Source organism: Epinephelus lanceolatus, chromosome 21, assembly GCF_041903045.1.
Source record: "Epinephelus lanceolatus isolate andai-2023 chromosome 21, ASM4190304v1, whole genome shotgun sequence".
Lineage (NCBI taxonomy): Eukaryota > Metazoa > Chordata > Actinopteri > Perciformes > Serranidae > Epinephelus > Epinephelus lanceolatus.
The window spans coordinates 20,801,410-20,817,465 of NC_135754.1; the positions used below are offsets into that span (position 1 = coordinate 20,801,410).

General features: G+C 41.1%; 1 protein-coding gene across 4 annotated transcripts in view; it reads right to left on the reverse strand.

Moving 5' to 3' along the window:
* Window positions 1-16,056, reverse strand: part of plce1 (phospholipase C, epsilon 1) — a 130,242-nt gene that overhangs the window by 30,445 nt on the left and 83,741 nt on the right. For 2 of the 4 annotated variants that reach the window (XM_078163120.1, XM_078163119.1), the window contains exons 9-21: window positions 14,229-14,383; window positions 13,949-14,116; window positions 6,489-6,634; window positions 6,239-6,386; window positions 5,990-6,100; window positions 5,765-5,874; window positions 5,524-5,640; window positions 3,084-3,125; window positions 2,639-2,767; window positions 2,411-2,547; window positions 947-1,053; window positions 638-762; window positions 395-539 (exon numbers count right to left, since the gene is read on the reverse strand). In XM_078163120.1, the coding sequence (XP_078019246.1) occupies window positions 395-539; window positions 638-762; window positions 947-1,053; window positions 2,411-2,547; window positions 2,639-2,767; window positions 3,084-3,125; window positions 5,524-5,640; window positions 5,765-5,874; window positions 5,990-6,100; window positions 6,239-6,386; window positions 6,489-6,634; window positions 13,949-14,116; window positions 14,229-14,383 (1,640 nt within the window). The remainder of the gene's footprint in view (window positions 1-394; window positions 540-637; window positions 763-946; window positions 1,054-2,410; window positions 2,548-2,638; window positions 2,768-3,083; window positions 3,126-5,523; window positions 5,641-5,764; window positions 5,875-5,989; window positions 6,101-6,238; window positions 6,387-6,488; window positions 6,635-13,948; window positions 14,117-14,228; window positions 14,384-16,056) is intronic. The other 2 variants (XM_033611224.2, XM_078163121.1) reach the window with 1 other exon arrangement.

Below are 16,056 nucleotides of genomic sequence, written 5' to 3' on the forward strand. Positions count from 1 at the left end.
TCCATCATTTCTCAGTGCTACAAACATATAGAAAGTGAAATTTGTTCAAAATGACACACTACTGACACTATTTCAGATCACACGACACTTTTCCCAGGCTCTCTGGAATTTAGAGGCACTTTTAAATGTTTTGGGATGTTTAAAAGTTGGCGTTATTAGACAGAAAGTCCAATTAAGAAAAAGAGAAAAACAGTAAAGCTGAAAAGCTTTCCTTTCGGTGGCCATTGCATGGCAATGCAAATTTCAAAATACACCAATTACAACTCTTTGCTTTCACTAAATCCTGTATCACCTTTGCTGGCCACTTTAAATCCATGCATTTTTACTTCAGACACTTATGGAAGTAAAGGTGTATAAGAACAGTCAAGGAAACATCATCCAGGTCAGACTTTACCTGATACAAGCTGACATACTGTTTCCTCAGCCACTGCAACCTCTGGTCAGGGAACTTCTTTAATTTTCTGGTTGCATTCACCAACTCAGACAGGCCCTTATGGAGCATCCGTGCCGTGTGGTTCGGGGCCACAAAGTGCAGGAGTCTAGAGATGAGTTAAAATATTTAGTAACAAGAAGCATGATTTTTTAGCCATGTTTCAGTGTACCAATGCAGTAGTGGATTTCAAAGTGGAGTGTTAACCTGTTGTCAGTGGTGCTGAGGCCATAGAGGAGACTGAGACCGTTCTCCTCCACTGTCAGCTGGCTCAGCTTGTTCTGCAAACATACAGCGTGGATGTCCACTCCCTGATGACCCAGGAACACCGCCTGGAGATTCAAATAAACATAGTTTTGAAGTGTGAAGTCTTACTCACAACTATCAAATGCTGCTCAAACACAAAAATGACAACTAATCGTACAAGATAAATCAACAGTCTTCCAGTAGTAAATGACATTAAAGATGCAGATTTACACAGTGCAAATAAATGATAAATAAAGCTTTCTAACAAACCTTCACCACTCCCAGGTCCAGAAGGCCCTCTGCTAGTCCTGCCACCACAGTCTGTCCTAATCCCAGTGGTTGCTCTGTGGGGGAAGCCCCTCCGCTCTGAGGCTTACCTGCCATGAATCAACACATTTACGATATGTTTGAAATGTAGTAAAGCCATAGGAATTTGCGCAACATTTACAACCAGCTTAAAATGTATGTGTTACAAAATACATGGTGCTTACCTACCATCCATTAACATGTTTAAGTTTTGTTTAACATAATAACGACACAGGAAATACGCCTTTATATATGATGGATGCCTGTTTTCCTTTTGTTTAAACAGTAATAATGAGAGAGGAAACGGGGCTTGTCTCTCTGAGGTATAAACACACTCGTCTTAAACTGTACTGATGACAAAGCTGTTCATTCAAGTCCTTTTTAACACATTCACCTGAGCACACACTTCGTCTAAATAATCCTTTAGAAAGCACTATGGTAAACTCACTGCTGGAAATCATATATATTATGAAAATACACCAAGAGTGTTAGTTATATAAACCCCAGACAACAAGTTTGTAAGTTGCATAATGCAGTCTGTATTAATCTTAACAAGGACTCAATAAATGATGCTATCATAAAGTATTATTACCAACTAATAAGGCTTTGATTAACGTTCTGAAAGGTATACTATGCAGGGGTGGTGGTTACTGTTAATAAACAGGCTCACCAGAGAAAGTGAAAGTAAAATGCAACCCCAGATTTACTCTTGTTTGGCGTTTCACCTCACTAAATGTGTGTTTTTTCAGTGCTGTGGTTCTTGGATGCCTGCTGCTTATGGTCTGGCACCTGGTCGCTACCTTTTAATAAAGCCTCAACTGATCACCATGGGGTTACACGGCCATAAATGTCTCTAACAAAGACATAAGAAAATACAGGAAGCAAGAAAACACACTGCCTCACACTTCTAGTGGCTCTTAAGTAATGATTAGGAGGGATTACTTGCTTATGAGTCTATACATTGTTCGTAAGAAAATCCTGCATTGCTTACCTTTAAGTAGTTTTAAATTGTTGACAAGTTTCTTATACATGTTTATAAACATCTTACAATCAACAGTAAACATGTTTATTATGCTATTATTGCCACTTATAGAGTCTTATTAACACATAATGCTAATTAGCATCTTATAAGGCCTTAATAGAGGCATTATTACCTATTAATTAACGCTTATTACAAGACCCTTCATACAAAATCGTACTCAGCTGGGTTTACATTTTCTGAAGCCTGTGCACCCGTGAAGCAAACGAATATTGTTGGATATCTTTTTCTGTAACTGAAGGAAAATAAAAAGATAAACAACAGAATACTGTAACGCAGTAAACTAACATATATTATTACATGAATCAGTATGGCAAACTTAATGACCAGTGATAACTCATGTCTGCTAGATCATACTGCTTTCTTATAAGGACACTGTCATAGTTTACCCCAGGTGAGCGTTGTGTTGTCAGGCTGTAGTCGCAGCAGACAGCGAGCAGTGAGGTGGCTATCCTGGTCGTAGTGGATGACTGTAGCCCCCTGCAGCAAAAACTGGTGTACATCTGGTTGTAGCGACAACACGTACCTAGGAAAAGAAAAGTACAAAATGTGTTGAGTGTCTGTTGAGTTATATGTGAGTGTGTGAATGTGTGTGTGTGTAAATGTGTGTCTCATACCAGGGAATGAGCTCAGTGCCATGGCTGAAAGCTCTGTGCGTCTCCTCAGTCCCCTGAAACTCCACCTCTTTCACCACCGGCTCAGACGACAAGTCGCCCTCGGAATCCGACAAATCCCCCACCATGAATCTGAAGATGCGTAGTTCCAAGGGCAGATATGCAGAATGGGAAAAGAGTTTAAAATATCTATATATAAGTTTAATATCGGAATTACAAAGTTTTAGTTTACTGATTTCCAAACAGCAGCAGATGAGGTAAACAACGACAACGACAAAAATGACCTGCATCTACAGTAAGAGACACAATTGTCCTCTGTACTGTAGTGCATCGGTTGAACGAACACAAAAAGCATCATGCATTTTTCATCGCACATTCCTTATTTACTAAACAAGCTTCTACACAAACTGACACTTAAACAACTTCCAGCTCTCTTATAACCACTTACAAGACACGGTTTGATTCTGGCAGTGTCTTAGTTGAATGGGAACTATATTAGGAGAAGGGGACAAAGAAAAAAAGAGGAAGTGTGAGATAAATAAAGAGACAGAGAGGTTTCTGAACAGAAGTGAAGAGAAAAACAGCAAAACGAGGATGCCAGTGGGAAAGGTCAGGAACACAGAAACAGAATTCTTAAACCTCTCTGAAAAGGAAAGATAATATTTATCTGCATCCCAGTGCAGACGAATGACCACCGTACCCCGAGCCAAAATGAAACAAGAGTTGTTATCCTGAGCTCTAAGGTGAACTAATAACTCAGAGTCAGACAAAACTGTCCAGAAACACAGACAAGATAATCCAGGTCTCCTTAAAGACGAACACCACAGCTCACCCTCGAAATGAAATGAGTTTTCTCACAACAAACTCCAGCTTGTGCCGTTAGCCACCTGCCACCAGTGTGCTGAAAAGTACCAGAGCCCTGCTCCTTCCTGTCCTGACAGGAAAACTAACCTGTTATCTTTTATCTCTGTGACACAGGAGTTTATGTGAACATCACCTCATCTCAATAACAATCTGCAGATGTGTTCCTTCACAAAGCCATTATCTTGTGCCGGTGTTTATGAAAGGTATTTGCGCTGTGAGAGAAGAAATGGAATGACTCGGAACAATGGGATTTACTGTAAAATGTTTGGTTCATGTGGCCTCAGAAATGTTGCTGTGAATGTGGTTTTGCTTTGAATGCAAAATGTCCATGTACACCCTTAATATACTGTGAACACTGTGTTTTTCAAGAAGCATATTTTGGCATTAAATCCAACTTTTAGTCTTTTAAAAATCATCACATTGCAGTTGCCATATTTATTCAAAGAGGCGGCTGTGTCGTTTTCAGAAACAGCTAACTGCTAAAACCGGCCATGCCAATCATTCATGGCAATATTCATAGCTCTGATGGAAATCTGGATGTAACAGACCATTTTTTTTTCTTTGTCTATGAGTCATGAGTCATTGTCTGCAAACAAACAGGAAATAAAGACCTCATTCTGAAACAGACCTTTGGCAGGAAGGGTCAAAGTGCGAGACAACAGAATCGCTCCAGTTTGCCTTAAAGGAGCTGCTCGCCAAAAATGTTGGCTGCCTTGAAGGAATACCTCACCCCACCAACTGACCATTTGTATATAAATTACTCAACTCATGTTAAATTAATATTCCAAGTCTCCTTTATCTAGATACATGCTCAGTACTTTGCAAAAACACTTGCATTCTCACAAAACCTTACTATCTAAAACTGAAGTGAAAGCTCTCCTTGGGACCAGACTCCATTGACAAAAGCATTAATTTTACCTCACTGAACACTGAAGCTGCTGGTCTACCACTGCCTTGATCAGTTAGTTAGTGCTGGTTACTTACCATGAGTTTAACACTTTATAAATATTGCAACTTTATGTTTGTCTGTTCACACATACTGTTTTTTGTTCCTATATATATATCTTATATTTCTCAGGTTCTGCCACTTTATGTGCAGGTTTGTCACAATCTATTTGGTATTGAACCTTCTTTCTTGTTACTAAATATCTTAATTATTCATTTTCATTTGCAATTTCTGTCAATGCTGTTTTTGTTGTCTACTAGGGCTATAACAATATATCAAATGACCTGTGTCACATGAACCTCACATGAGCTCTTAAACTGCACACCCTGATAAAGACTCTCTAGTCGACATGTGTTGGTTTATCCACATACAAATACAGGATTTTTTACAACAGTCAGAGTGCCTCACATGCATTTTTGGACTGCCTGCCTGTACTATGGACTTACACTCTGAGTAAGCTTGTTGTTTTTTATCTTTAAGTTAGTTTGTGTGACTTTGGTGAATCTGAACTTACCCCTTAAAACACCAAATTCAACGTAACACAGGGTGAGTTAATGATAAACAAATGGTCATTTGGTTGGGGAAGTATTCCTTTAACATACCGTAATAATGTGTATATTATATACTTTTAGATCACAGAGAATGATTCAGACTGAAAAACTCACCCTACACACACACACACACACACACACACACACACACACACAAGGGAATAAAAAAAGACATCAGCATTAAGAAATACAGTTAAACACTACTGTGTGCAGTCAGCAGATACGTGATGTCCCAGTGTTTTGATGGACTGGGTCAGATACTGTGTGCCATTTGATACTGTACTGTCTATCTCATAAGCTTGGTCACGACTTACGCAACATCCCCCTCAGATCATCCTTCACCTGGATGATTTAAAGACCCTGTTACAGAAAACATCCTCCCCTCTATGGTTTTCATAAGCAAGTCACTCATTTTTATGAGCTCCAGAGTTGCTGTGTGGTACCTGGAGCTGCACACTGAAGGGGTAAACAAAATGCAAATAATCTTATGTGCCAGGCAATACGAGAGGGAAAAAGTGGGTACTGACTGATTGCGGCAGCGGTCCCTGAAGGAGTTGTTTCTGGACGCAGGGGATGGGCCAGTAGAAGAGGGACTGGTGGACGTCTCATCAGGATCCTCTGCCTCCAAACTACGATTACAAGATCTGAGCAGAAAGAGGAGAACAAACTGTGAGAAAATCTGAGATCAAAGCTAAATAGTGAGCAAAAAAAGTGGCACCCACACTCCATAGTTTACTTTTTGAAAACACTTTCAAAGAGTTCGTGTACCTGATAATCTGGAGGATGTTGCTGACAGTAGCTTCTTTCTCTGGGACGTGTAGTCCGTCTGGACCAGATCGCGACATGAAGTTGTGCTGGCCGCTATAATCGGACACAAACTAGAGAGAGGACGACAGGAAAAGCAGAGTAGGATGAATTATACTAACATGTCTGATTCTTACTGCTGGAGTCAGTTATGTGAGATGTGTGTATGTTTGTGGGAGTTTACCATACCTCTATTGAGTCCTCTGGATTGTCCACAGGTGGTTTGAGGCTGATGATGCTCGCTGTCCCATCCAGCGCGTCACTCAGCTCCTTCAGGAAAACCCCACAGAATGGCACCACCTTCAGGACAGGACAAAAACACATCCCATTATGGCTGTTATTGTACTATAACCTTTTTATTCCAGTGGACAGACAAGTGAGAAATAATGTGAACTATTATAGGGCCACATGATAAACTAATATCAAATATCAACCTACCTTGCATCCTGGAATATTAAGCGCTCTGGTCACAACCTTCTTGTACTCAGAGGAAGACTCGTGCTGAGCCATGGCATCCTTTAAGCTCCTCATGGTCTCGATGTCTGACTGATCCATAAACTGCCACATCTTCAGCACTTTGCGGGACCTGGAGGACAAAGAAAGCTTCAAATGTCAGTTGGGGAAGTGTGAGCAGGTATCCCCGCATACAGTATGTGAGCATATTGGAATTAATGTCTTGTCTTCAAACCTGAGTCCAGCCAGGAACTCCATGACTCCGTTGTAGTTTCCCATGTTCCAACAGCATTTAGCGACATGGACCAGGTAGGAGAAAACTTCTCTCTTCTCCTCCATGGACCCTGCTGTCAGGACCAACCACGTCACCCACGAACTCACCTGGTGATAAAGAGTTTGACATCATATTATTAACAGTTACTATCACATTAAAAATGATGAACAAACAGTAACACTCTTGGAGGGCAGCTTGAACGCAAGTTTTATCACCAATGAAAAAAATGAGCCCTCTCTAGTGATAAAATATCTGTGTGTGCTGCATATATATTACTGGATATTTCTAATTGGACAATCTGGGGGTTAACTTCATGTGCCTAGGATAACTTGTAACGCGGGATTTATACTTATGCGTAGAATCGATGCTGTACCTACGACGTATGCTCTGCGTCGACGTAGAGCCTACGCCGTACCCTATGGCATAGCCCAACGTGCACCTCCCCAGAAATGTAACTACAAGTCGAGGCAACGTAGACCCCCGTCTATTATTGTAATGTGAAACCATCTCCCTCAGTGGAAATGAAGCTTTTATTTACTTTAATATCACAGATAAGAAACAATAAATTGTGAAGACAGTGAAGCCTCCAGCAGAGGAAATCTCTGCTCGTCGCTAGGCTAATTTATACAATGTAAAATTCCATAGGCTTGTGCTAATAAGGTTAGCATGTTATATTTGTTTGGAAAACATGTTTAGTTTAAGACAGTTGTTTTGTCAGTGTTAGTGTGTTTTACAATGCGGTTACTTGGTGTGTCAAAACCCAGCAAACTGCAGACAAAGTCCACAGCCAAGTGACGGCCACCTGAAGCTATTGTGTGTGTGGTCTTACTTGTGCTCATGTTATCTCTCTTAAAGTCTGGTATGACGAGCTGTGTCTAAAGTGGTCATGTATGCACAGGACCATGCCAGTTGGCCACACGCTGACACGTACACATCAGATACGTATCAGCAGCACTGTGTCTCTGCGCTCACTGCCCTCCAGCACGCGCAAAAGACATGATGAAAGAACCAGATATGTATCAGGGTCAGCTTCCTTTCACATTCTCTGCGACTGACACATACACATACACAATGCAGGAAAAGATCAGATTTCAATCTGGCTGTTTCTTGCTCTCTAGTGTCTCTGTCTCTATGTGTTAAAGCCTCATGAATGTAGTCACACACACATAAAAGCACACACACACACACACACACACACACACACACACACACACACAGACACAGAAACTCCCTAACCCCCTTGCAGGCGGTAAAAACATCCCCCTGGCCCAGAGATCTATTACTAGGTTATGTAAGGCTCTGTAAAGCTCACCACAACCTGACTTCACAGGGACTAAATACAGACATGCACTCACACTCAAAAACATGTAATAAAGAAGTCACACGTAGAGTTTTTGTTTCAGGTTGTGATGAAATACTGGTATATGTGATTTTTCACCTCTGACCTTTAAGTGGATTCATTCACAAGCACGCACAGAATTCATACATAACACATGCAACCAAACCCCGATACCTATGTACAGAATGCAGACCCATGAACATGCACTATGCATGAGACCACAGATACTCACCCTGAGGCACATACAGTATACAGTTTAACACACAGTATATACAGGCAGCTTAGATAAGAGCTTATACATACACATAACTCACTCCATAAACACACAATCTACAGTCTTTCACTGCTAAATTTTATTTGTCAGACTCTTAAAACTCACTTACAGTGTATAATCGTGTTATGGTTTGTTAAGTGTCACATTTTTCTCCCTATCAAAATATGAGTGAAAGTACACCAGTTTATGCATTCCTGTGTGATAGGAGCGTGGGCATGAGGAGGGCTGAGGGTTGGGAGGGTTACTGCGAAAGTGCAATCCACCATCCTCAGAGAGTTCACTGTCTCCTCTAAACTCTTCTCACTGATGTAACGTCTTTATCTATCCCAACTGAGAAACAGAAAGATAAATCTTGAGTTAAAGTTGGACCACGTTCCTTCGAAATTTCCTACTTCCTCGTCAACCACTAATTCCTTATCCTTCTTGTTCCTACGAAACTATTATGCAGTTGATTGGAAATAAAATGGAAATGAGATCAAGGTTTTCTCTTGACCTTGAAAACAGTAGATGAGAAAAGAAAACTTGCCACGAGGTCTATTTTTGTTGTTCTGGAGCTTTCTATCAGATCTTATTATCTTTGTCAGGAAAGTCCCCTTCAACTGAAAAACATGTCTGTCTTATGTTTATATGCCCTAAAATGTCTGGCCTTGACTTTACTGACTTGTATCCGTGCCAGGTTTGTCACCAGAGAGGTTTTTTTTTTAACATTACTCTGCTGAAGGGGGTGATGTCTGAACATGAATTAATTCATTCATTTTCCTTATTATCTATTATCCTGTTGGGGGTCGTGGGGGGTTAGCTCCAACAATGGGCAAGAGGCAGGGTTCACCCTGGACAGGTCGCTAGACTATCACAGGGCTGACACATAGAGACAGACAACCATTCACACTCACGTTCACAGCTATGGACAATTTAGTGTCACCAATTAACCTGCATGTCTTTGGACTGTGGGAGGAAGCCTGAGCAGGGAGAACATGCAAACATGCAAACTCCACACAGAAGGGCTTCCCCATCCTGGGTTTGAACTAGAAACCCTCTTGCTGTGATGCAGCAATGCCGACCATTGCATCACCGTGCTGCCCGATGTTTGAACATTTCCATAAAATCAGGCTAGCTAGATTAGGTACGTCACTACTACAAAAGTCAATCGCTGTCTAACAGGAAACACATGTCGACTTCGACGCAACACAGGCAAACAGACCTGAAACCTCCAGCACAGAGCGGACTTGTCGGTACAGAGAGCAGAGTTAGCATTAGCATACCAAAAGTTTTGAGAGCGTGGTACAGTGTGCAGTTTTTGGATGTAAACTAGACCCTGGAGCTTCCTTCCACTATATCTACCAAAAATCCCATTGTAGCAAATATCACTATTTCTTTCACAACCATTAACGCTGTGTCAGCTTGTGCCAGTTAGCCTGCAAGCTAACAAGCCAACAAACAACATAAACAAAAAAAAAAAAAGATGCTAACTTAACTTATCATTCTAATATGTCTGCCAGTTGCAGATTTTGGTGTTCAACAGACTTCTCATCTGAGTCTGGGTCTGACTGAGGCTCAAACATGTTTAGCTGAATCTCTCCAATGTTTCCTCTAACACTAACAATAGCCATCTAGACGCTAACTGCTTCTTCAACAGTCAAATTAGCGCTAATAGTGCAAAGTGAAACCTAGCACAAGCAGCTGTAGTTTTTTTAATTTTTTTTTTTTTTTTTTAATTTTATATACTTTATTAATCCCCAAGGGGAAATTAAATTTTTCACTCTGTTGTCAATTACACACAGGTCCGAACACACACATGCACAAACTGGACCTATACGTGCACTAAGTGGAGAGATGTCAGAGCTGATGTCAGCTGCCCATGACAGGAGCTCCGAGCGGTTGGGGGGTTCGGTGCCTTGCTCAGGGGCACCTCGGCAGTGCCCAGGAAGTGAACTGGCACCTCTCCAGCTACCAGTCCACGCTCCAGGAGTTGTTGTTTATTTTTTATCCATGATGAACAAAATATTGATTATATCAGAGTACTTTCTGTGTACTTTAGAATGTGTCTGAAGAGGGACTTTAACTATGTGTCTCTACTCTTTTATGCTTCAGTTATACTAGAATCTACTGTGTGTGGCTAACTGACAAACAACCCTGCTGCCTTACAGTGTCTTATCTGTTCCTCCCCTGCTCTGTACATGCGAGGATGTGCTCGCCTTGCGTGAAAATCTGCTATCAGTCACCTCTAGCGTTATGACATAGCGATGTCAGCATCTGGGTTGAATTACAGTCACCATCTTAACCATTCTGGCCAGCTGCAAAGTGGCTTTTTGATCCGCCATAGATCAAGGCATTTTACGGAGTTGGCATCTCTTCTGATATTCCAGATAGCCTAAGTGTGTACTCAGTGTTGTGTAATAGAGATAATAGACAGGATATGAAGAGAGATGCTATGTATACACAGAAAAAGACAGAGAGAGTGAGAGCGTGTAAAGGAACAGAGGAGCAGAAAAGAACAAACAAGAGACAAGAACAGATAGGAGTACAGTGAGATGTGCAAAATGCTTCCTGAAACAACAGCCTCCCTTACATGCATAACAGAGGTATGATCAATAGCAGCTTGACAAATTTTCAAACACACACACGCACACGCACACACACACACACACACACACACACATGCACGAACAGAACCGGAGCTAGGTACAAGCTGATCCCCCTTTTGATGTTTGTGTATGAGTCCATCTGTCTGTCTGTCTGTCTGTCTGTCTCCATCTGTGGCTGTGTTATTAGTTGAACTATGAGGGTCAGTTTGTCCTTGATACATGAATTACATAACCAAAGTTGACAGAGAGCTATGACAAAGTCAACGCACAAGAACATGCTTGTCCTGTCAGAGCTAACCACTCCGGACAGACACAAAGAGGCCCAAAGTTCTCACCCTTCCTTTTAAACGGCGTGATCTCTCACTCCCTTACATGGCTTGAAAACGAATGCAGCCAAAATCAGGAGTAACTTTTGGGAAATTTTGATTTAAATTTACAAAATGTCGTCTGTCAAGTGTGAGGAAAGACACCAGACTCCGAAGCTCATAATGTAATATCTCCAAAACTGTGGATCCAGTCCAGTCCCTTGTAGAGAATATCTCTTTTTGGAACAAAGCTTTGGAAATATCCATACTTGGAAATTTCAATTTGAGATCAAAACCCAGTAAAAAATACACCAACGACCAAAGTTGTTTCAATTAAATGTCTTGTTTTGTTGAAACCAACAGGCAGAAACCCAAAGATTTTCAGTTTACAAACACAGAAGGCTATTCAAAAGAAAATATTAGAAACTGAAATACACTTTGACATTTTTTGTTTAAGAAGTTGCTAAAATTAACTGATTTTCATAATAGTTGGTTTTTGGAACAACCTACTTCTCTTACTGCAATCAATCATGTTAAATTCACGGACTCTTGTTGGCAGAGGCTTTGTGGATTTCATTGCAATGTATTTCAACTTTTAAACACTAAACTTTTTTTACATTTCTATCAATTTTATTTTACTGCTTTGTAATAAAAAAATTTTTTGGAACTCTCAACCTTCCTGTGGACACATTATGAACTGGCATGTAATCTGTATTTCTTATGCCTGTGTTTTTGTATTGTTAGTTAAAAACTGAGAAATAAAATCTATTAAAAAAATGTTTCAAACTTTGATGAATTATCCAATCTTTATTTTTTTATCTGTGTCCTTTTTTCTTTTTTTAAAGTTTGACTATTTATATTCAATAGGGGACGTGTATTCATAAGGCACCTTTGGCTTCTAACCTTAAGTCTTTTTATATACATGTATATGTGCAAAGAAACTGAAATAATAAATTTTTTTGGTGATCAATTCATCTATTAACCTACTAATCCCTGGGTCCTCAACAAGGGGTCTGTGTTTGGTCATTTAAGTTATAATAATCTAAAAATTATGTCTGAAAATACACATTAAGATGAATCCAACACATTAATAGCAAAGATAAGTCAACCTATATACCTTTAATTTACGGTTCACAACATTGATGATCGGCTACTACCCATGAATCCTTGTGCAATCATGTTAGCTATAGCACTGTGCGGTTCCTGTCCAAATAATGTAGTGAACTAGTTAGCTAACAGTTACGTACTATTAAAACATATTGGCCAGTTAGCTGTATTAGTATTACAAGTATACGGACATCCTGGTGAGCCGTGATGGCTGGTTTTGTAACATTTCGAACAAGAGACTCGTGGACATACTGTCCACCTCAGACACAAACATGATGTACAAATATGTGAAACTGCCAACAGTTATTATTTCAATAGTTTAGTACAGGTATGCCCCATAAAAGGGTATGTTTATACTTGGCACATTAGGCTGCTCTACATATTTTTGCAGGCCCAATTTAAAATGCAAATTAATTTTATACAATATATGTAGTAGTGCGTCCCTGCTCCGTTTCTCTTCCGGCTAAGGGGTCCTTGGCCTGAAAAATGTTGAAGACCCCTGTACTAATCATTTCAGCTTGGTTAGTAATGGTGCTAATAAAGAATACATTTTTTTTTAAATATTTCTTTGCATTTTTCATGCTTTATTAAAAGTGTCAGACAGGTATGGGAGGGAAGGACCTGCAGCAAAGAGCCCCAGGCTGGACTCGAACACAGATCGCTGCAGCAAGGACTCAGCCCCACCTGGCACATACTCCATGCGATGAGCTACTGAAACACCCATGAATAGTTGTGAGTTGTTAAAGAATAAAAACAGAAACCAACTCCTTGTAATGTGACTTGTAAAGAAATATTCATTAAGATCCTTTAACATATCTCTAACATAACACATAACACAACACTGCCCAAAATCACTGAGGATAACAAACAATGACATACACTCAAAGATAAGACAAAAGCCTCTGACTGCAGCTCATCTTCTTCTGATTGTGTCAGGATTTGAAGCAGCTTCATCTGTGTCTTCACGAGGAGAATCACTGTTGTCATTTGACTCTTGTTCCATTCTGCCCATATATGGCTGCAATGCACATTTGATTTTGTGTGTGTCTCTCTCTTCTCGCTGACTTAAATGAAAACCAGCTGATGTGAGAGGCATGTAACTTAAAGATGACATCACCGTTTCCAATCAATCTCTCCCTCTCTAACTTTTCTCTGTCTCAGCAGTTCAGTGTTGTGATTGTTTACTCTAAAAGTCACTCACTATGAAAGACACAAAGCCCGGGAGAGTCAGCCAACTTACACCGCTGTGAGCGTGTGTGTGTGTGTACTTGTGTACGCACAGTGTGTGCATCAGTCATGAGCTGATAAGCTGTTTTGATTCACACGGCATATACCGCAACGCAAACCCAACTCAAGGAAAACAAAATTATGGTCTGCTCTGCTTTTCAGCCTGTCACATTCATGTCAAATCGCAATGTATGCCTTTACACTGTCTCTGGTGATGTCATTATTAAGTGGAGGTCACCAGAGTTCACTGGAGCACTGTTTTCTTTCTATATTTTCACAATAGTTAAGAAGTGCTTTCTGTCAACATGGATAACATTTCTATAAGGGTCTGCTTCAAAAGCTGTTCAAGGGATTCAGGAGTCGCACCATTAAAATACTCCACATAGTGATCTCAAGTCACCCAAGCTTAAATCCTGTACTAAAAACTGAGCTTGTCAGATATAACCTGATAGCGCAAGATTGCATCACAACCTTTTAAGCCCTTAGAGGTTGCATACAAAAAGGTTAAAACATGAGCATGTTAGGATTGAAGTAGAGCTGAAACAGTGAACACACACACATTTTATATAAGCAAGAGTCCTCACCTCATTGAAGCGCGCCACCAGATCCTCCACAGCGTTACTTCGCTGAGCACTCTGGGTAGGCATGGCAGGCACTGAAAGAGAGGCCTTGAGGTTCAGATGTCGTTTGGTTTGACACTCAGGACTGCCGAGGTCTCGAGTGAGGAAAGAGAGGTAGTCCAAGGGAAAGACCTGGAGGAAGGAACAGACGAGTGAATTACGATTACTGCCAATTTCAGAAGAAAGTCTACCGTTACTCTTGTGATGGTTCTTATTTTCTCCATTTGTGTGCGTGACCTCTCACCCGCTGGTAAAGCTGCTGCTCCTGTTCAGTAAGGATGCAGGCAATCTCCTCGGGGAACTGAACAAGGTGGCGCACCTCAGCCAGCTCCTTACTGATCCCACTGACACTGGGAGGAAGAGAGCCTGCGGTGGTCATACTGTTGGCCAGCTGACGCTCTGGATGGACAGATAAAGAAGAGCAAGGAAGACAGATGAAAAGAGAGATGAGTGATCATAGTTTTTTTTACATACCATATCAAAAACAAACTGTTAAACTTTAGAAAACAGCGAGAGAGAGATGAAGAGACAGGAGGGTTAATGGACAAAAGGCCTTCAGTAGTATTAAGTGCAGAGGAAAACAGAAATACAAGAAATGGAAGAAAAGCAGGGATTAAAAGTGAGATATTATCTACTCGGATGTTTCCCCTTCCCCATAAAAGTTTTAAGCCTCAATGAAATGTTCATCTCTGTTTTCAGGATTAACCTGAGTGTCTCGAGCCTCCCCAATCCATCAGTCCCTGTATACCACATACTCTCTACCTTTGGACCAGCCAAGAGAAGCCTGCACACTTCACCCTCTACACGTAAACAGCATTGATCACCCGCCAGTTCCTGTGTTTGGATTTCAGTTAGGTCCATTAGTCTGTCTGTTTACACACACACATATGCAAACCTGTCCTCATCTCTGCTAACAAAGGACTAATGGACACTTTCTACACTGGTGCTGGAGCTGCCAGGTAGACAACTGTACACTGTCAGGATGAATGCCACATAAACTAACAGACCTTTTCCACCGCGAATGATTCCATTTCCAGGAATCATTTGAGGGACTCCCTGTGGTTTCATCACAGAAATGTGCAGAACTATTTCCAGTCACTGGAACATTGTTTTCTGCCCCCCTGCAAAGTCCCTTCTCCTGAGGCAGAGACTATTGGGGTGACTGGTTTCCAGTACTTAATGTTGCCGACTGGTCAAACCTAAGCCATGACACTGCACCTTGACGCTTTCCAGCATTTATTCCAACATAAGCATCAGCCGTTCCAAGTATCAATACAGATATGGAAGTGCATTAGGGGTGACGGAAAAAAATCAATTCTTGGATGCACTGTCATGCTGACTTGGATGATTCTGCATCGATTCACAAATGTCAAAAATCATTTTTTTAAATGTTAGTCAATAACGTCATGTCGACAGAATGAAAAAGGCAGAAGTCGGACAGTCTACAGCTCGCACAGGCAGGCATTCGCTGGACGAACGTGAAGCATATTGTGATGGCTTTCTTTTTCATCCGGCGCACAGCTCCACGGACCTTCTTCTCCCTCCGGTGTTGTGTCAGATCCTGGTTCCCCCCTCGGGCTGTGTCTCTCCTACTGTTTCCCATGGAGGTCTGCCCCGTTTGAAAGGCGAAGGAACCACGTATGTGGAAAGACGTCACCTCCGAGATGTACAATGTGTATTATAGAAGAGAAACACACATTTCAGGATCGCTGACTTGTATCATCAGAACAGACATGTCCTGTGATTTCCACCCTCCTTTCATATTTAATAGAGGGGGGACAATACCTGACAGTCATATTCTCAGCTGTCAGGATGTGCCTGCTGTAAAGGGTAAATATAATCATAGAAGGCTGAAAATCACAGGACATGTCTGTTCTGATTATACAAGTCAGCAGTGTAAAGCTCAAGCATGTTGGGGCTTCCTTTCATATTTAATAGAAGGGGGGACCGTATCTAAAAGTACAGCTGTCAAGATGCCCCCTGCCACAGGCCTTTGCCACCTTGGTCTCCAAAAAACCCAGGGAAAACCCTGAACTGAGGTGAAGAAAATAACTCGATGCTCAGCCTGTTTC